General features: G+C 38.3%; 2 protein-coding genes across 2 annotated transcripts; both read left to right on the top strand.

The window, feature by feature from the left end:
- Positions 1-264: 264 nt before the first annotated feature.
- On the top strand, positions 265-9,391 carry LOC126785743 (uncharacterized). Its single transcript, XM_050511376.1, has 14 exons — positions 265-649; positions 1,446-1,615; positions 1,736-1,839; positions 2,800-2,866; positions 3,958-4,050; positions 4,121-4,285; positions 4,415-4,555; positions 4,640-4,717; positions 5,214-5,326; positions 5,403-5,463; positions 5,985-6,152; positions 8,004-8,105; positions 8,510-8,599; positions 8,701-9,391. The coding sequence occupies exons 1-14, from the start codon at positions 358-360 to the stop codon at positions 8,761-8,763; spliced, it is 1,707 nt and encodes a 568-aa protein (XP_050367333.1). The 5' UTR covers positions 265-357; the 3' UTR covers positions 8,764-9,391.
- A 6,163-nt stretch (positions 9,392-15,554) lies between these two features.
- LOC126788359 (borneol dehydrogenase, mitochondrial-like) lies at positions 15,555-16,515 on the top strand. Its single transcript, XM_050514333.1, is given in 3 exon segments — positions 15,555-15,622; positions 15,742-16,112; positions 16,115-16,515. Coding segments are annotated over 3 exon segments (810 nt in total). The 5' UTR covers positions 15,555-15,584.
- Positions 16,516-21,877: the final 5,362 nt, after the last annotated feature.

Below are 21,877 nucleotides of genomic sequence, written 5' to 3'. Positions count from 1 at the left end.
CACCAGTGACCAATAGAAAACTGTAATCAAGACGATAGACTCGATGAAACTCACACTCATAAGATATAATTGTTATTTTCGTATTTAAAAAAATCAGATATAATTGTTATGAAAAATGAATTAATAATAATAATAATAGAGGTAAATTGAAAAATAAAAATCCTAATATACAAATTATAATTAATCACGAGATAAGTAGAAGAAGCAAGAGTAGCGGAGTTGCAGTGAGAGTCAGCCCAGTGGCCCACCCTAAACTTTCACTCTCCTTGATTTCTCTCCCACATCGCTCTCCTTCTCTCTCTCTCTTCCGATCCCAAACCGTAAGAGAGCTTAGTGAGAGAGAGCAGATCGTTATCAATGGGAGGAGGAGGCCATGGGAACAAGCCCGGCCCGCGCCAAGTATTGGAGTCGGTCTACTCGGTGATAGCGCTCTTCTTCATCCTCGTCGCCTGCGTCGAGCTCGGTGACGCCGCGACGGTCGTCGACGTCTTCCGCCTGATCCAATACGACATGTCGGGTGCTCAGTTCGGATCTCGCCTCGCCAATCTGAACCACCACGCCGGCTCTCTTCACTCGCCGCCTGGCTCTGATCTCTCGCGCACGGTCCTCGTCATCCCCTTGCGTGAGCTCAACATCACCTTCGTCAAAGGTTACTATTGCTCTCATCAATCTCAATTTCTTAGTGTGATTAGGTTCTCGTGTGGATTATTGTTTTCGAAACGAAGCGAAACTGAGAAGTGCTTCTTTTTGAAGTGCTTAGAGTGCTATTTAGAAATACGGAAGGATGATTAGTTCAGTAGAAACATGTATGTATGTATTAATTTCTGGTTTGTTTCGGAGTGAGGATTGACTTGGATGTGTATGCTGGAATGATATATATATATATATATATATATATATATATATCAAAATTCTCAGCTGCGGACGTCCGCACCATCCGAACGGTGCGGATTTGGCGATTCCGGCCACCTGCGTTGCGCGCCGACCAGCACAGCCGCACTCCCCTCCTCCCGGCGCTCCTGTCTGTGCTGGCCGGAGTGCGGCTGTGCTGGTCTGCGCCGGAATTGCCGAATCCGCACCGTATGGACGTTGCGGACGTCTGCAGCCGAGAAGCCCTATGTATTTAGAATGAATCAAATGATTAGTAGAAGTGCTTAAAGCTTAATACTTTCACTCACTAGATGTGGAGTTTCGAGTTAGTACATGTACTCTCGGAGCCTTTGATTTCTTATACAGGCGGCTTGCGTAGGTGAAATGAGCAAGTTTTCGTTAGTAAACAAATGCTTATTAGTTACTCACTGGGATATCTCAGGTTCAATGATGAATGTCATGAAGATGTGATCCAATTAATTCTTGAACTGTGACTTTAGTGCCGTTGTTTGTTGGATAATATGTATTGACCGTCCAGTTGCTAGTTTCTGATTGAGATGGTTGATCGTGTGCAGATTATATTACGCAGAAGCAGCCTCTGGGAGGCTTGCTGATTTTGGTTCCTCAAACGTTTAGGCCAGATAATATTGAATCGACAAAAAGTAGTCATGATATTGGTGGAGATGGTCTATTAAAGAATGTTTTGGGTGAACTTGAAAAGCTACTTATACATTCCAAGATACCTGTAAGTCAAACTGATATAACTATTCTTAGTTATTTATTTAATTATTTTCGATAATTTTTCATTTGTGTATCTAAAGTCTGTTTGTCTAAGAGCATTTTTTGGTGGTATGTTCTGTTACAGTATCCTGTATATTTTGCTTTTGAAGATGATAATATTATGGCTGTGTTGGCTGATGTGAAGAGGAATGATGCCACTGGACAGCCTGCTACTGCCACTACTGGAGGGTAAGTAAATAGTTATGTGTGTGACTGTAGATCTTGTCTTTAAACAAACAGCTTTATAGACAATATGAAAATTATCTATGATGAGATGAATTTCATATTTCTATAGGAACTCATTGAAAATGTAGTTCCAGCATAACAATGGCTGTGGACCTATAAGTGTTGCCAAATTTTTAAAGGATAAGTAACTGATTGGATTTTTATTACGACTGAATAAGTTGATTTGGAAAACTATAAACCGAGAAAAGTAGAATCTTTCCCTGGTGGACTTTGGATATGGCCCAGAGGAGGAGTTATACTTGTAATCATCACAAAGAGATATCTGATAATTGTTCAAATTTGCAGTTTCAGTAGGACAGTTTTAATTGGTTGTTAAGTGTGTTTGGAGTGGTAGGGGCGTTTATTGGAGTTTTTGTTGTTGTTCTCTTTCAGTCTGCTACTTACCTTGTATATGAGTTATTTGTGAATGTATCTGTGGATGTAATCATCAAAGTAGGCATCCTTTGGTTTACAGTAGATTGTTATGTTGAGAAGCTTTCAGTCTGCAACTTCAGAATTTTGATTGATAGACGTCTCCATCCACTGTGGAGGCTGGATGCTAGAACTGTAGAACATTTTGATTGGTTTATCCTATTTGTTTCTTGTATTTCATCATCTAGTATTATAATCATCACACTGGTTATAGTCAAACTCATTGTTCATCTGTTCATGTCACCATAACCAATTAAATATGATATGATGCCTTAGCTGTTGTTGATCCTCTTAAATGATCTTTATTGTGCTTGGAGTAAATCCTAAAAAGTAGAATTGTTAATATTTAATGGCTGAATGGCAATGTTTATGAGCTTTTGGACTTGCCAACAACACATTTGTATATCCAGGTTGGAATGAGCTTGTTGTGATGATTGTGTATAGTTGGTAGAACTTTAAACCTCTTATCCCTTTTGTGATGATATATTGCAGATACAAGCTGGTTGTTTCAGTTCCAGAACCTAAGAAACGTGTGTCACCCACCATAACAAACATTCAGGTGCTGATTCAAAAAATTCTATTGCTTCTTATTTCCTTCATCCTTTTTCTACTGTTTGGCAGCTTTTGTTGAGTTGGATATCTTGATTATTTGTGATTAAATGATAGTGTCATGGTATTAATTTTCCATCTGTTCTTGAATCATCATAATAGGATCCATTAAATTCCAAGGTTCTGAAAGACCTTTAGGATGTCCTTTGGCAATGGTTTGACAGCCCTCATGCACCTGGTTGCACAAATATATATTTTTTAAAAAATTTGCAATTTTGTAATTTTTTTTTTGTGTTTTTTCATATTTTGGCATTTCTCCAAGGTTATGTGTTATTCTGCATTTTCTCGTGTTTATCAACAAAGGTCATCTCTTTTAACAAGTTTTCTTATTGGGTACCTGTGAGCTGCAGAAGTTTTATAGTTAATACTCTTAATTTTATGTTTGACTTAGCTTCTTAAATTAAGGCTATTAATATTTAATTGATTATCTTAGTAACTGACTTCATGATGTTAAGTGGTTACCTTGAACGTTAACGTAATTATCTTCCTATTAGTTAATTTAGGATTTGAGAAAAAAAAAAAAATATATATATATATATATATTTTTTTTTTGCACCAAGTGAAGTTTTAAACCTTTGGTATTAGGAATAATCAGGGCCACGGGAGCTCCATAGTAACTACACATTAATTTGTAGGAGCTACTTGTCAGTCCACATCAGATCTCAGTTTCCGATTGTATGTGGTACTGTCAATTTAGTATTTGAGGATATAGTTTTGGACTTCCTTCTGCACCATGAAGTTTTAAGCATTTCTTAATAGCAATAATCTGGCCCATAGGATCCACATATTATTATACATATTAACTTGTATGAGCTACTTGTCAATCCATGTCAGATCTCAATATTTAACAGTATGTGGCACTGTAATGATAATCGGGCATACGATATTGTTTTTAGTTAATATTTTGTGAGAAGTAGTAATAAGGTCTTGAATTTGTGCATTATTTTAAATTAGAACTTTTCTCTGGGAGACTTAAGGTGCAACTGATAGAGTTTAGTTGGCTTCGTCTCATTTAAAAGTGTAATGTTTCTTTTGAATCAGGGATGGTTGTCAGGGTTGAAAAGTGATGGAGACACAAATCAACTTCCAACTATTGCTATTGTAGCATCATATGACACATTTGGGGCAGCTCCTGTAAGTACATGTAGTGACAAATCTCAAAGAAAAATCAGGTGGTATCAAGCTTATGAATTTTTTTTTGTAGTCATTATCAGTGGGAAGTGATAGCAATGGAAGCGGTGTTGTCGCCCTGCTTGAAATTGCTAGGTTATTTTCTGTTCTTTACTCAAATCCCAAGACGAGAGGCGGGTACAATTTGCTTTTCGGGTTGACATCTGGAGGACCGTACAACTACAATGGAACTAATAAGGTTGCTGAAGATTTACTATTTTCTTTTAACTTCCAGTTCTCGCTCGCTCTCTCTCTTTTTTTATTTTCTCTTTTACTGAAGAGGTTTTATCTCTTGTCCTTACTTTTCTAAGCTGCCTGCATTTTACAGTGGCTCCGGAGCTTTGATCAACGGCTGCGTGAAAGTGTTGACTACGCCATTTGCTTGAACAGTGTTGGCTCATGGGACAAAGATTTGTGGCTTCATGTGTCTAAGCCTCCAGAAAATGCGTACATAAAGCAAATTTTTGAAGTAAGCTAACATCATTTTTCAGGATGAGAACATTTATTTGTTGAAATTGAGAGCATTGCTCAACATTTTATGTTATTTATGTAGGGTTTCTCAGATGTAGCAGAAGAGTTGGGCATTACAGTTGGTCTGAAGCACAAGAAAATAAATATTTCAAATTCTCGAGTAAGTTGATAATAAAGTACCATTTATAGTGTTATACCATATTAGTGGTGAACAAAATAAGAATAATATGTTCTATAACAGGGATTTCTATGCTTAAAATTCATGCTGAAAGCCTCAATTTGGATAACCTATAAATGTCCAATCAGTTCCAGTATTTTTTTTTTGATTGAATTTCCATTTTCTTTCTTTAGAATAGTGAATATTTATCTCAAGACTGGCAATAATAAATTGTTGTCTAGGTCATGAACTTGTTTTTCTATCCCTGGTTGCTGGGTTGGTTTATATTCTTGTAGTTGGAATATTGCTCATCTGTTTTTCAAAACTATTTGTTGGTAATCTCTGGTTCTGGCAACAACATAAACCTATGTGGTGTTTGCTTCCCTTGTGCTTGTCAATCTTTTTGTCTTTTTGTGAACCTGGACCATACATGTTTCTTTGTTGTCCGCCTACACTCCAGAGTGTATAACAAGGTGGTAAATTATTATACCTATTGTAGGTAGCTTGGGAACATGAGCAATTTTCACGGCTGAGAGTTACCGCTGCCACACTTTCAGAACTCTCAGTTGCTCCTGAGCTGTTAGAAAGCACTGGTAGTCTGCTTGATGGCAGGTTATTTATTGTTGAACCCACTTTTCATACTAGTGATACTATAAGAGTATTTTGTTGAAATTTTGATTCTCTGCAGGCTATTTGTTAATGAAACTGCAGTTATTAAAAGTGTCAAGTTAGTTGCTGAGAGCCTTGCGGTAAGGTTTTATTGTTAGAATATATATATTTTTGGTACAATTTTGCTTTTGAGTGGTGTACCTCATCTCGGTTGTATATGATGTAATTTAATATCTTATTATTTTTTGTTAAATTATATTTACGGAGGTAGATTTTTATATTTATACCAAGTGAAATCCTGAATTATAGAGGACGTCAGATTTATTTGGAATATTCTATCTGCTAGATAGCTAGGGCTGATACGTCTGAAGATACATAATGAATTGTGAAGTCTACGGGTGACTTGCTTTTAGTGCAATCGAAAGTGGGGTATCATGTCATTAGAAGCTTTTGCATTAAGACATTTAAAGACTTGCTATTTCTTGTACATGGAAAGTGCATGTGTACGCATGAACAAAAGTAGTTTTCAGAACGAGAATTAAGCGACCGATGAATTCCTAAATACAAAAATTGCTAATATATGCCCTAAAACTGAATGTCCAGCTGTCCAGCTTAGTTGTTTGCAGTCTTTAACACATTGTTTTTCTCTTACCATATGCAGAGGCATATCTATGGTCACAAAGGAAAGGACATTCAAATATTTGCAGAAAACAGCAGCTTGGCGGTTAATCCTTCATACATAAAATCATGGTTGGATCTATTGTCGCAAACACCTCGAGTGGCACCATTTTTATCAAAGAATGATCCATTTATCTTGGCGTTGAAAAAGGTCTACTTCGATCCATTTATCATCATTGTGTTTTTTTCCTTATGTTTGGCATGTGGTGTGTGAATTTTTTTTTAATTCTTAGTGTGTGGAAAACAAGTTTAGCACACTGTATATATGTGATACACACACACCCGAGCAAAACACATATATATACATATATGTCGCTGTGTGTGTAGGTCTGATCTAAAGTTGATTCTGAAGAGTGTACTCTTGTTAAACCACACTATTTGTACCTTTTGAGTCTTGTGATACACCACTGGTATGATGTGGCTCTATTTACAAAGTTCACTTGGTGGATGTATATCATGATGCGCACACACACACACACACACACACACACACACACTTATATGTATGAAAAAAACTAGTTGTTGCAAATTTAACATGTAGCTATACGGTTGATGACAATGTTCTGCATACAACCTGCAGAAGGTTGCAGCATCCTCTACGAATAACTTGCATGAGACTTATGTAACAAATAATTACTCTTTGGCTTATTTTAGGATGGATTAGCTTTTCTGATATTCAAACTTTGTGTGCTGCTATGGCTAAACTTCAAGCATGCCAAAACTTTAAAAAAATCATAGGTTAAAATGATTATAGATGGGGAATTGACCCAGTTACTGGTTAGTTTAGAAGATACTTTGCTGGTTCCAAATTGGTTGGATCAGAAAAAGGGGATGTTGGCATGCTAACAATTAATGGACAACTCTTTGCTCAGTTTGCTGTCTTTTCCAAGTTCACTGGTTCCAAATTGACTTGATCAAAGAGGGGGAAGTTAACATGCTTGCAATAAATGGACAACTCTTTGCTGTCTTCTCTTGGAACTTGGAAAGCTGATGTGCCTCCTAAGATATCACCTCCTCAGGTGCCATCTTTGATATTGATATGGACAAGGATGGCCATCTCAGCATCATTGCTCAATTGCGGCCAGTTACTGGTTCGTTTAGAAGATACTTTGCTGGTTCCAAATTGGCTGGATCAGAAAAAGGGGATGTTGGCATGCTAACAATTAATGGACAACTCTTTGCTCAGTTTGCTGTCTTTTCCAAGTTCACTGGTTCCAAATTGACTTGATCAAAGAGGGGGAAGTTAGCATGCTTGCAATAAATGGACAACTCTTTGCTGTCTTCTCTTGGAACTTAGAAAGCTGATGTGCCTCCTAAGATATCACCTCCTCAGGTGTCATCTTTGATATTGATATGGACAAGGATGGCCATCTCAGCATCATTGCTCAATTGCAGTTGTGTTATGACATAACTAGTTTATGGAGTGTAATGTGAGATGGTACTCCCTGTTACTTGTATGGCCTTATTGTGTGAAACATATAAGTTTCTCGGAGGAAGGAAGATCAAATTTGTGCTCGGAGGATGTGCAGTGTTGGGTTCTCAGGTGGCTTGCAGAGAACAGAACTGGGAGATCTTTCAGGAGCTAGGGGTGTGGAGGTAGATTACCTGTGGAATAGTGTTCAATATATTTTTGTTCCCTTGGACGTCATATAGAGATAGATCGTCTAATCTAATTGGAATTTGGTGTTCTTTTATACTGAAGCTTTTTGTGCTATTTGGCTCTTTTATATGAACACCTCCTTCTGTTTCCTCAGATGGTTTAGATTTTCTTAGAGGTGAAAGGTGGACACCTTGCCCCCTATATTATCTGTTGCTAAACTTTGTTTATCTCGTTAAACCAGAAATAAATAAAAGAATTTGGGGAGTAGGAAAAGCTAGCAATGTGCTGGCAATGGCACATTGTATGCAAGACTGATAAAAGCATGAAAACTTAAATTTTTGATGTTAATTAAATCTGCGATATTGTAATGCTTCTCATCAGATTGTTTATTCTTATTCACAGGAATTGGAAGATCATACTGATGAGGTGAATGTGCAGCATGAGGTTCTTGATGGAATCTTTACATTCTATGATTCAACCAGGGCCAACCTTAATGTATATCAGGTACTACTTTCAATATTATGAGGAGAAGAAAGGTGTCAATGTTATATACGAAATCAGTGTGGTTGCTTTAATAGTGTAGTTGAGGTTACTTTTTCATGTTATTACTTTTCATTTGTTGTTATGTGTTCGCCACTAGCTACATTTCTAGATGAAAATTCATCTTCGGATCTTACCGATAGAATCCAATCATTCCATATTAGTAACTGTGAATTCTGTGTTTGAATGTACCTTGTTGGTAATTATTTAATGATGGTGAACTTTTTGCTGCTCTTCTAACTATTTTATTTCTGAACAAGCCATAATATGATAATCTTCATGCTTAATTGTAACTCCCTTTCGAATATCTTTTATGTTCAGACTTACTTATCTATGTCACAATCTCTTTTCAACCGTCTGTGTTTTAGGTGGCCAGTGTGACATTCGACTTGCTGTTGCTTCTAGTATTGGGATCGTATCTGATAGTGCTCTTCAGTTTTCTTGTCATCACAACTAGGGTATTATTTCTAATCCTGAAATTATAACATGTTCAATGCCACTCATTTATTTGTAGTACTTTGCAAGAGACTAGGTGGATAAGTTGTGATTGCTTCTGCAGGGTCTTGATGATCTAATCAGTTTGTTTCGACGACCTCCCTCACGCAAAGTGAAAACAGCTTGATTAGCAAAAGCAGAGATATGTCAGAACTTTGCTCTTTTCTTTTTGGCATTGAAGACTGAAGGGTCTATATGGCATAGATTTCGATTGCTGAGTCGTTAGTAGTTTCATTCTTGATGTTTTGGTTAGCTTAAGTTATGAGGATCATCCAGCTGTTGGTATTAGGGAGAGGCTTCCATTCTTGTTGTATTGGTTAGCTTAAGTTATGAGGGATCATCCAGCTGTTGGTACTAGGGAAGAGGCTTACAATTTATGACCGGTTGAACCAAACTGAGAACTCAAGGTGAACCATCTACACCACGAGGACATTTTTGTTGAGATATATTTCGTTGAAGTTACTATTAAGGTTTGTGCATGACGATGTAACACCAACCAAAAAGATGGTCAAATGGTGGAAGATAGAATGATTTTTCACAGTTCTACTAGTTACATGACCGAGATGTAGCAATGAATGCAGTTTTTAGCTGTTAAATTATTTCGTCTGCAGTAGCACGGTTATGAGTAGCCAATTTACGGAGTGATCTTTTTAGTATGAGCAGATTAGTCTTTCTTGTCTTCGTTCCTAAGCTTCTGACCCTATTGAAGTGTGTATAATGCGGAATTTTAAATAGTTCGAATAACACTTTTGGTCCGTAGTGTGTCACGGTATTACTATTTCTCAACACTTCGAATTAGTGTGAATCAACACTTTGGGTCCGTCCTCTTTGTTGAACGCATGTTGTCCCGAACCCTCTGTTGGCTATTGATCATTTCTGCTTCTAATTTTTTTTTGGACATGATTTCTGCTTCTACTTATTGGTGACCTTTTAAAACTGGCTACCAAGGGGCCAAAGGGACTCCGGAGCCGGTGACTTTTTCGTTACCTGTAACCATGGTCTCCGATCAGTTGGATTTGTGACCAATGGCAACGCGATCATTGCCTCTGCCTTCTCAGCCCTCTCGTTGGCGGAGTGGCGCAGTGGCATAGCAGAGTAGCAGATCCAGCTCATGTTCTATATGAACTACTTAAGGTGATACGTTGTACTTTATGACTTGTACAAGCCTGATTCTCCGGTTAATTTTCATTATTGAACCTATGTTACGCTTTTCTGTTATGTTCTATTATGTTCACCGGTGTCGATTTCCATTATGTTTTAATTCGAACGACTTCAGAAAGTGTGGCACGGAGATACAAGGAATAACTGAACCACTGTTATTTCTTTGGCTGCGTCTCTTTTTTGATAATCGGATGTGATATTATTGTTCTCCGTATTTCAGCTTGTATGGAGCGAGGTACAAATTGGTATAAAGTATAAACTGGCTCGACCAACCATCATTATTTTTAGGCGTTATGCAGCCACTTTGGCGATTGAAAAACTAGATGAAGGATATTAAATGTGTTACTAGTAGCTTTTAGTGTATTACCTATTCACTCATATCATTAGAGAAGTCAATGTTGTGGTTGATGCTTATATATCGCAAACTTTGGCCACACTGTTGTTTCTTGGGATGTTAGGGTGTCCAAGGCTTCTTCGAGAGCTTTTCTGTACCATATTATAAGTGTTGGTTGTCCTAGGAGCTTTACTATTTAATAATGATAGTTTAGGGTTTAGACTTTGTCATGACATAGAATCCCAATCATGGAACTGATGGAACCAAGCTTTGTAAACAAAATACATGTCCATTTAGTAAATAAACTTTTGATCAGCTAGCATATCCGAGATATCATTCTCGAGGCGGACGAGGCATATCATGTTCCCGTACAAAATCGATCTACATTTAGATCAAAAAATTTATTGAGTCTTCCAACCTGGCTCCTTAACGTAAATACTCTTTTGACGGGGATAAACATGTTGAATGGATAAACCTAGAAACTAGTGTGCTTCATGAAGCCAAACCAGCAACAGACTTACGTAGAACTTGGAGCTTTTTGTCAACATGGTCTGTATTCCGCCATATTGACGTCGGCCAGCTCCCAGCTGCCGAGAAAGCTTCAATTTCATCTTTTTCCGGTTCCTTTCGGTTCAACGTTCAAACTGGTATCACTGCCTTCAAACTAGTATCACTGCCTCACAGGTATGCATATCATAGCAGCATATGTGTTCCCCGTGATGCCGTCCATAATATATATTGACACGACCATCAGGACCATGTCCTCGTTTCTTTTATATTATATAACCAGTTAATTTAGGGCTTGTTCCCTTAATGAATATTTTCATTACCAAAAAAAAAATATAACCAGTTAATTAATTTAGCTTAGGTTCATTAAGTTAATTAGTAGTGTTTGGAACTACCTGGGAAATGGTGTGGTGGAAAACTCTGTCTTGTTAATCAGAAGGTATGGGTTTGAATCCTCACTTGAGCTTGAGTGGCCACCCGGCAGTGGCCCTTGTCAAGTGTGTTTGGTATGTGGCAGGGCCGGTCCTGAAAGATTCAATGCTATGTGCGAAAAAAATAGTGCCCCACCTATATCGATAAATAAATAAATATATATATATATATATATATCTAAATACCAAAAAATTTCTAATAAAATTGCATGGAATTCCATAGTATGTTATAACAAAAATTCAATATTTTTTTAATAATGAAAATGATGAAGATCAATTGACGTCATTTATTTTTTTTAATATTTTTAAAGAGGTTTGGAACCATCCACACGCATGGTTCTATTTATTATATTAATAGATATATTTTGCATCGGGGTGGGGGGGGATAGAGTATAAACCCCGTGCTACAGCAGAAATATGCGATATATCCTTGTAGAGTACATCCTGAATGATAGCAAGAGTATTTTTTAACCAAACATCATCAATATAAGACATACAAGCAGTGTGTACTAATCTATCTCAACACCGTTTACTTCACAGTATATATGCCGAATTCTAACAAAATGAAAAATCTTCAGATAACTTTTGCAATCATCAATAACCCGACTTATATCTGAATAATCTTCCGTCTCCCTGTGTAGAGAAGCAACTAGAATGGCTGAATCGCTCTTAATATCAATATCTGACAATCCTTGGCGAATCCCAAAGTTCAAGCCAACTCTGTATGCCTCCGCTTCCATATTTAGAATCGAGTGTGCATGCGTAATATGCCTAACTAATGCGGCGATACCCAAGCCACTTGCATCTCTAACCACTACTCCAACACCTCCATTCCCACTATCATTGTTGAAAGCTCCATCAACATTAATTTTCAGCCTGCCACGCGGAGGATACTCCCACTTTGTCATAGGTCTCTTCTTCTTCTGCACAGCTTTCGGGCGGTACTTCTGAAACTCCTCAAGGTGTCTACCAACCCATTGAATCATATTCATATGTCTACAGCTAGCATCATTCCACAAAAAATGCCCCATGTTAATGTTGTGATTACACTCGGTTTAGTACGCCGTATTCCTTGTGGATGTGATACGCCGTACTCCTTGTCTTTTTCTTGTCACAAGTGGCACACGTCGTCAAAGTAGAGACCACGGCGGCGTGGTCTTCAACTCTCCGACGCTTAAGTTAGGATGGTGGTAATTTACGTAGAGTTACAGTAGGAGATTTAGTGTACTTACCTTATGAGGTCAAGAGTTTGACCTTTTATTGTTGAGTTGAGGTAGATCGTTTACATTTCTTTCGATGTGGGACGACGTCCGATTAAGGTGTTCTCTGGAGTCTTCTTTGAGACGCGCGTGAGGGCGCGTCCGTAGTCAGTTTGGACCGCGGGGAGGCCCATTGCGTAGCTAGTGCGGCTGACTTGCTGTCAGAATTGTAAGACTGTGCTATACATTAGCCTTAATGCACTGATAGTTGTGCTGATTATGGCGGACATAAGCCTATGCCAACAAGTCCCCCCAAGTTCCCAGTCTAGGGAGATAATTTCTTGACTGGGGAGTTAATATTTGAGTGTTTTGCCATAATCAGCAATGGGTCTCACTGACCCTCTCGTAGTCCCCCCACTCCCCGGTTAAGGAATGCCAAGTTGTGTTTTGTGTAGTACGTTTGATCACTCTCTTTGAGTGTAGTGCGTCCGTCATAGCGTAGTGAATTCTTACGTGTGGGACGTCTTTCATCGCTATCTTTGAGCATAATGTGTCCGTTATAGCGTAGTAAATTTTTACGCGTAGGATGTCTTTCATCGCTATCTTTAAGCGTAATGCGTCCGTTATAGCGTAGTAAATTTTTACACTTTTCATCGCTATTTTTGAGCGTAGCGCGTCCGTCATGGCGTAGTAAGTTCTTACGCGTAGGACATCTTTCATCGCTATCTTTGAGCGTAATGCACCTGTCATAGCGTAGTAAGTTCTTACGCGTAGGACGTCTTTTATCGCTCTGTGAGCGTAGTGCGTCCGTCATAGCGTAGTAAATTCTTACGCGTAGGACGTCTTTCATCGCTATCTTTGAACATAATGCGTCCGTTATAGCGTAGTAAGTTCTTACGCGTAGGACGTCTTTTATCGCTATCTTTGAGCATAGTGCGCCTGTCATAGCGTAGTAAATTCTTACGCGTAGGACGTCTTTTATCGCTATCTTTGAGCATAATGTTTGTAGGTTGAGAGCAGCGCCATTCGCGCTGTGGGCAGCACGTGTCGTACATGCATTGAGCGGATGTTTCATGAACGATTCAATTTCGTGGGGTGACGTTATCCGAGAAGACAGTTATTGCATGTAATTAAGGCGTGTGTAACCGAAACGTTGCCTCGCTAACTCATGCCACGTGGCGAGATCTGGAGCGATGTCTCTTGGGTCGACGACTAAGATGTGAGTAACGGTTTTCTAGATCTGACGGCTAAGGAATGCTTTTGAGAAATCAACAGGCGAGATGTTAGATGGATTTTACTATAAAAGGGTGAAAGGGATAGAATGGCTGTCACTATCGACATATCCGAGTTTTCGAAATCTAAATTCTCTCGTTCCCTCTCTTTTGCTCTCGTTTGCTCCCCTTCACGTTTGGAAGAAACTCATCGGGATTTTTGTGTGAATCGGTTTTTCGAGGTATGTTTATGATCTGAATCTCCTTTATACGGCTTGTGGCTTTGGTTGTTTGTTGGTAGATTTGTGTTTATAGGGTAAATCAGTGGTTTTGGGTTTGGGTTTTTCCGGCAGATTTGTGGGTTTTGGGTCTATTTAATCTTCGGATGGGTGTTTTCCGGCAAAGTGGGGTGTTTGTACGGGCGGTGCGGATGGGTTTTCGCCGTTAACTGGGTTTGATGTTCTTCATGTTCTTCGTGTTCTTCATGTTCTTCAAACTCGTTCTTGCGAGGTTCGTAGGATAGATCTGACTGACTTTCTGACTTTTAGTTCTAGGTTGTTTGCCTTTGACTTCGGTGTTGCTTGCTGCGGCGTAATGCCTAGGATAAATATACTAACTGACAGCGATTCCGTGTCTGCAGAAGGAAGTTGGTCCGCGTCGTCATCCTCCTGGTCGTGGACAAGTGAATTGGAGGCTAACTACTTGGACTTGGTGCGGCGTAGCGGTGGGAACGACTTGCGCTGTGAAGATCGTGCCTCTGTCTTTGCAAGAGTGCTAGCGAACTGGGACACGAGTGAGTCGTCAAGCACCATGGAATCACATACCTAAACTGTGATAATAGAGCAGCATTGCATATTGTAACAAATCCTGTTTTCATGAGCGAACATGGCACATTGAGATGGGTTGTCACTATATAAGGGATAAGGTCCAAGATGGATCTGTCGTCACAAAGTTTGTGAGTTCTAGACATCAATTGGCAGACATTTTCACCAAGGCCTTGGGCAAAGACATTTTCAATCTATGGTTCGCAAGTTGGGAGTTTAAGACATTCACTCTCCAACTTAAGGGAAAGTGTTAGAAAATTGACTTTGTATATCTTCCATATTAGGAATCTTATTAGCTGCATATATCTTTTCCTATTTTAGTTAGTATTGTAAAGGTAGTGTCCTTATAGGTTATCATCAGTCCTTGTATATGTATTCACGTTCATGATCGAATGAATTCACTCTAGCCAAATTACTTCTTTTCGTCTCCCCATGTGGGACGAAATAGTACCACGAGTGAATAATAGGGCGGTGGGTTCCCTATCAACTCCTGAACCAAGTCCTCCAAGCGCGGTGGTGAATAGGGCTTCTTCAAGCGCGGTGGTGAGGATGAGGCTGAAGCCCCCCTGCCAGGGTCAAGGGATCCGCTTCGCTGGGATGACAGAATCTGGTTAGGATCTGGTTCATCGCTATTTGGGTTTCTAGGGCTCGGCGTTTCCTTCGATTTGGTTATACAGTTGTCAATATTGTGGTTGATGCTTATATATCGCAAACTTTGGCCACACTGTTGTTTTCTTGGGATGTTAGGGTATCCAAGGCTTCTTCGAGAGCTTTTCTGCACCATATTATAAGCAGTGTTGGTTGTCCTAGGAGCTTTAGCTTATCATTATTATAAGTTTAGGGTTTAGACTTTGTCATGACATACCTTATTTGTGTTTTTTTTTTTAAATCGAGATGAACATAGAGACTAGATTTCATACAATCAATCAGTTCGCCTCTTACCTTTAAAATGTGACAAGTTAATAGAACTAGTCCTATTCGATAACAAATGTGGGAAGAAAGCTTGATGGAATTAAGAAAACTTCAAATCACGTGGTACATGAAAATGTGAAATGCATGCATGCAAGCAAGAAATTGGTAATTAATGTGGCATTTAAAGATTATTCACGTGCTCTTAAAACAAGCCAGTGGACAAATATATACAAATAATTATGTGCAAGGTGTGAGGGTTTGTGTGTGTGTATATATTATAGAGCTGTTAGGCATTAACTTCAACTTCAATAAGTACCCTCAATCGAATCATTACTATAACAAGAGAGCTTTCAAGAAATTAAGCACCACATGGCAGGCTTCTCTTTACTCTCTGCTGCTGCAACAAGGTATACACTATCTATATCAGGTGGTTAGTTCTAGCTAATCGAGATTACAACTTTGGCGCCATTCTTTTGTTATACATATGGAGACAAAATCCTAACTTGTTTGTGGATTTATATTGTAGGCTTGAAGGTAAGGTAGCACTGATCACAGGCGGAGCCAGCGGCATTGGAGAATCCACGGCCCGACTCTTCTCCAAACACGGAGCTAAAGTCGTGATCGCAGACGTGCAAGACGACTTGGGTCGATCAATTTGCAAAGACCTGAACCCTTCCTCCACTACCTTCGTCCATTGCGACGTGACCAACGAAAAAGACGTCGAAAACGCCGTGAACACGGCCACCGCCAAGTATGGAAAGCTAGACATCATGTTCAACAACGCCGGCATCGTCGAACTGCCCAAGCCGAACATCCTCGACAACGACAAGACCGAGTTCGAGAAGGTCCTCGGAGTGAACCTGATTGGTGTGTTTTTAGGGACCAAGCACGCGGCCAGGGGATGATGGAAGCTCGAAGAGGAGCCATTATCAACACAGCTAGCGTTTGCTCAGTGATAGGGGGCTGCGCCACGCATGCTTACACGAGTTCGAAGCATGGAGCGGTGGGCCTCACGAAGAACACGGCGGTGGAGCTCGGACAGTACGGGATACGTGTGAACTGTGTGTCCCCATATTTGGTGAAGACGCCATTGGCCAAAGACTTCTTCAAGCTCGACGACGGGAGTGTCGGTGAAATTTACTCCAACCTTAAAGGGGCGGAGCTGAAGGCTGAAGATGTGGCGGAGGCTGTTCTATACTTGGGAAGTGATGAGTCCAAGTACGTTAGTGGGCATAATCTCGTAATAGACGGAGGCTACAGTATTGTCAACCCACGGTTTTGCATGTTTGAGCAATCTTAATTTCGGAGAAAATTTTCAACTCCTGGTTCATGGAACAAATAAAGAAGCTAGAGCTCCAGATCTAGGATTCTAAAACTCTTGTTCTTCTTCCTTCTTCTTAAATGCATATTTGTTTAATTTAAATCAACAAATTAATCCCATGATCCATACTGAGATACTAGATTAATAGTAAACCCAAACTTCCTTACACGGCACGCAAAATCCACAAATTAATCCCATGATCCAGACTGAGTTAATTTTGCATTAGCCACTCACTTTTCGAAAAAGCTGGACTTTGATTATATGCCAATATAGTTTCTTTAACGTAAAGATACTGAAATCTGTTCAATTATTTGTGTTCCCTAGTTACTTAGAAATAATACCAAATATTGTTAATATTATTATTTGTGTTCCACTGTTCCCCATTCAATTATTCAGTACTATAACACCAGTCAGTTGTGGTAATATGTGAGATGTGGAGTACAAAAGAAACTACTACAGGGAAGGCTGATAAACAATTAACCATAATTAATACTGAACATGGAGTTACAGTACAAACCAACACATGGAGAAAATGAAAATGTCTCAAAACATAAGAGAGTGAAGGAAGAACATCAAAACCAGAGATGCAATCAGGAAAAGGAACCAAATATGACATGAGACTGATTTGTATATTTTTCCCAGTCCACTGGCATCTCGTAACCAAATAACTTCCGAATTTAAGAAAAATTACTAATATATACTTAATTATAATATCCAAGCGTTTTCAAAATAAAATTCGCATAACTCGCATCACTAACAATGTATTAAACAATAGCATAACAAGGTGTGTCTGATATATACTTATACTTATAATATCTTAGCATATGTTACACGTCAAGACTGTTTATAATTTCATCTTATACCAAGAGCTATCACATTATAATGAAGTAGGAGTGCAAAACCAACAGAGAGAGAAGCCTATGAAGTAGGAGCTATCACGTTGTGACCTTTACATTGGAATACCAACATTGGCAAAAAAAAAAAACAAAAGAAGCCTATGAAACTAGCAGGTTAAGATTATAGATCGTTATCACCATAAACTCATAACAGCAGTTCATAAGTGTATTCATCAGTGAGAGATGAATACTGATATCAAAGTGCCATACTAATATCAATAATTTTAGATATTTATATTTGAGCATATACTTTTAGATACTTTTCATGATTAGGATAATGACTTCATCTAGGTACAGGTAAGGATAATTACTTCATCTAGTTACAAATCACCATTCCTGCAACTATGAACTAGATCTTAAAATGAACTAGATCTCAAATCCATTCAAATCCATCCATAGATTGAAAATCAAATCGAAATTGAACATCAAAATGATATTGAAAATGAAATTTAATGCTTCATAGGTTCCATCTATAGCTCCAAGACAATTCTGAAACCATACACAACTAGTGAGTTATTATAGTAGGTGAAAATAAGATAAACTCAAGAATTTTTTTAGATGTAATACCTCAAACCATCTCCATCTTATCAAGTCATCTCCATGAAGAATACAATCATGAGACCTTAGATATTCCTTACTCATTTTCAATATTGCTTGCAACACTCTATTAAAGAGTCGACTTATTGTCTCTTTTGAACGATAAAAGTTCAGATGAATGGATCTATACTTCACATTATGTCCAAGGATATTTAGAAACATAGCTATCGATTCTTCAATAGATACATGCTTTGTTCTTCATAATCCACCTTTGTCATACAATACTTGACAAAGTCGTGAAAAACCATACTTGCTAACCCTCAAGTTTTCCATACACTCAACTTCAGTTCCACATAATCGATTCATATAGAATCGTCTATGTACATCCCAATCAGGCAATGGCTCTTTAGTGAGTGACCTACAACGATACCAACCTACTATTGCTGCTACAAATTCAGTTACATCAACCAAAAATGCTTTCATATGCTCTGGACTATCCCCCCATCCTCCTCCTCCTCCTCCTCATACTCTTCTCTAGCACGCTTATGACAAAGACCATCATAAATTTTCTAGGACCTGCACGACTACGCCCACAAGAACAAAACTTCAATCAAATAAAGAATGACTGAAATGGTGAAGGAAAAATGATTTAAAATCACAACTATGCCAATAGATTAAAAAAAAACACATCTAACTACGCACTAGAAATATGAAAACAATGTTATAAAGTACAAAGGTTGAATTCTTCCTAGACTGCCATTCACAGATGTCTCCTAACTCTACTAATAATTTGATAGGGTTATAAGTACAAATGCATGCACAAGGAGGGTACCCCTACCGACCCTCTAGTTTCTAAATAATTGATTCAAAGAATGACTAATTCTATGTAAAATTTACTAGTGAGGAAGAAATCATATGCCAAACTATACATACTAAATTCCGAAACAATTGAATATTGTAGTTGATAAAATTGTAACAACTCTTTAACTTTATACAAGGAAGTTGCACCAAGCATGACTGACAACAGATGAGTAGAATTTCATTTGCACAAGCTACTTCACTATTTTCATCTGCACTACTTCACTAATCCTATTAGTCAGTATTGAATTGTATCAAAATGCTTGTGTATGTTCAGTCCAGTTTTCTATTATACATTCACTACTTTTAAATTTTCAAACTCAAACCAGCAGAAAGCTTTATATATTAAGCCACCAACAACACATCGTCATAACACACCAGAAAACACATAATTCAGCAAAACTACACCACAATAACGATAGCAATTCGAAAGAGAAAATCAGATTGTAGTAATTTTGTTTAACCTGTGAATAACTCTAGATTATTAGAAGGAACATTTGATTTCTCTTGTAATCAGTAGTTGTGATTTGTTAACGTGTTTCCCTGGGGATTATATATAGCCACATCCTTAAGCCCCCCTCTATCCATTTCCATGATCATCATTACCTTACCATTCTCCGAAACCTAGTGGGGCATAAACCCTTAAGCAAAGACACAACTGCTTTTGAGATAATGATGTCCACGTTAACCAAAGCAGAACAATTGCTTCTGGTTTAGTTTAACCTTGAAGGCTATGGCTAAGAGGAGTATCAGAGGCAACCTTTCATAAAATTGTGACTGAGCTTTATAATATTGAAACTTACAACCCGGGCTTTAGAAGATCAAATGATGAATATTGAGCACATTGTTTACTCACATGTTTGAAACTCATAACTCAAAACACTGCAAACAATCAACATCCCTCGGATTGAATGAATGCAAGCCGATAGTTGATATCAAATTTGTTTGAGAAATCACAAAGCAAATGAAGAACAAAAAAAGTATAACTGAATCCCCAAATTGAAAGTCGGAAAACCCAAATTCAACCCTATAAATTCAATGAGAAATGAAAGCCCATGGAGTGGAGAAAACCTAGAGATGAGCGATGGAGCCGGAAAAAATAGCGAGAAATCGACGCTGCGTTGGAATTTCAAGGTTCCCCCTGAAGAGGTGTAATTTGGAGGAGGGATTCGGCTTAATACAAATTCCCCCTAATATTCCTGTGTTAAAGTCCCGGTTTTTTAAAGTTCCGTCGTATTTTTTAGCCAAACAAAGGACTTATCCCGAGAGATTTTGAAAACCCCATTAAATGTCATCTCCCCCCTCAAAGCGAAAATTCTTCCATTCACATGGTGAATCTTCACCTTGCCTTACGTGGCACAATTACAGCCACATCTTCTGAAAACACTAAATCTGACGTTGGTTTGTTAACGTATTTTTGAATACAAGTGGAAGGTGAAAAAAAAACTATTGGTAAAAAGGGTTGGTGAAATCAACGAAAGCTTCCATAACTAATTCATTTATTTTTGCTTGTTGAAGCCTTGAAGGCATGGTGAACAATTCTCCTCTCTAGTAGACCAAGATCTGATGCCAGCCGGACCTATTTGACGAAGTGATGGCTTGGATCGGGAAGACAAAATCGAAGACCGCCACCTTCTCGATCTCGGTGGCGAGAAAAGCGGGGCGAGGATGAGAAAGGAGGGATTTGAGGGATCAGAGACGGGTTGTTGTATATAATTGGGTTTTCTGTGTACGATTGGGTTTCTATTCGGTTGAGGATTGAAGATATTGAGGATCTGAGTTTTGGGTAGTGGTCTGCCGCAACATGAGTGATGGTGGTGGTGGTGTCTTGAATGTCATTTAGTCAAGTCCTTGAGTTAATTTGGAGTCATTGATAATTGCAGAACATGAGTTCATGTTTATGATGCTAGATCGATTAGGAAAGTGGTTGGGTTTCTGTGTAGTTGGAATATACCTAACATGCTTCCTCATGTTCAGTATTCAATTTCCAAATCCAAATTTCCTATCCTTTTATATTGTGATATACTTGAATTACTTCCTTATGTTAGAATTGAAATGATCTTATGTTCTGATATAGAATGATCCCATACTTAATACCTGCTTATCTATATGAGCCACCTTGATTCAAATTATTTCTTTCGAAACTTGATCTTTCAGATAGCAGAAATTAAGAGGCTTCAGCAAGTAGACATGGTTTCTGGAATTCTGAGGCAGAGTTGAATGCCATCCTATTGGAAAAAAAAACTATAAATATACTGTCTTTTTCTTTACCTGGTCAAGTCCGTCAGTTAACATAATGTTAAGTGATCCTCCACTAGGTGGAGGGAAGAATCTCCGCCCTCAAAGTACCTTACCAGTAGCATGGTGATATGCTCCATTAATATTCACTTTGAAAACCCCACAGGAGCACCTTCCAACAAAAAAGGTCTTTAGGAGCACATGGAAGTGTGGAACCACATGCTTAATTAGTAGCATGACGCCTATACTTAGGGTTCTAAATATCGGGATATATCGGCGATATATCGGTGATATTTAGAAACCGATAGGATAAATGTCATATCGCCTCAATATATCGGTCAACTCAAAATATCGGGTCAACATGCGATATATCGGTCAATATATCAGTTTGACCCGATATTTCAGAAGACTTTTTTTCGGTGGATTTTGTTTTCGATGATTTTTTTGTTGACCTTTTTTTTCGGTGACTTTTTTGTTGACTTTTTTTTTCTTGTTACTTTTTTTTCGGTGATTTTTTTTTTAAGAAGACGATGTCGTTTTGAGGAATTTCAACGTAAATAGGCAGAAGGTGATTTATGAAGATGAGGATGAAGATAATGGAGAAGATGAGTTTGACTTTGATTCTGATGATGAGAGAGTTTATAATGCATGAGTGCATAATCAATATCTCAATCTATCTTTTGTGCACCTGTTTTTGTTCAATTAGTACTTAGTAGTTAATATTATTTGCTATATTTTGAATATTTTGAAGTATATGTTTATAAATATATTAATTTTAAATTAAAAATTAACAAAAACGATAAATCCGATAT

Source organism: Argentina anserina, chromosome 3 (assembly GCF_933775445.1).
Source record: "Argentina anserina chromosome 3, drPotAnse1.1, whole genome shotgun sequence".
NCBI lineage: Eukaryota > Viridiplantae > Streptophyta > Magnoliopsida > Rosales > Rosaceae > Argentina > Argentina anserina.
The sequence above is the reverse complement of the archived record's forward strand: the minus strand, read 5'-3'. Positions and strand labels throughout refer to the sequence as shown.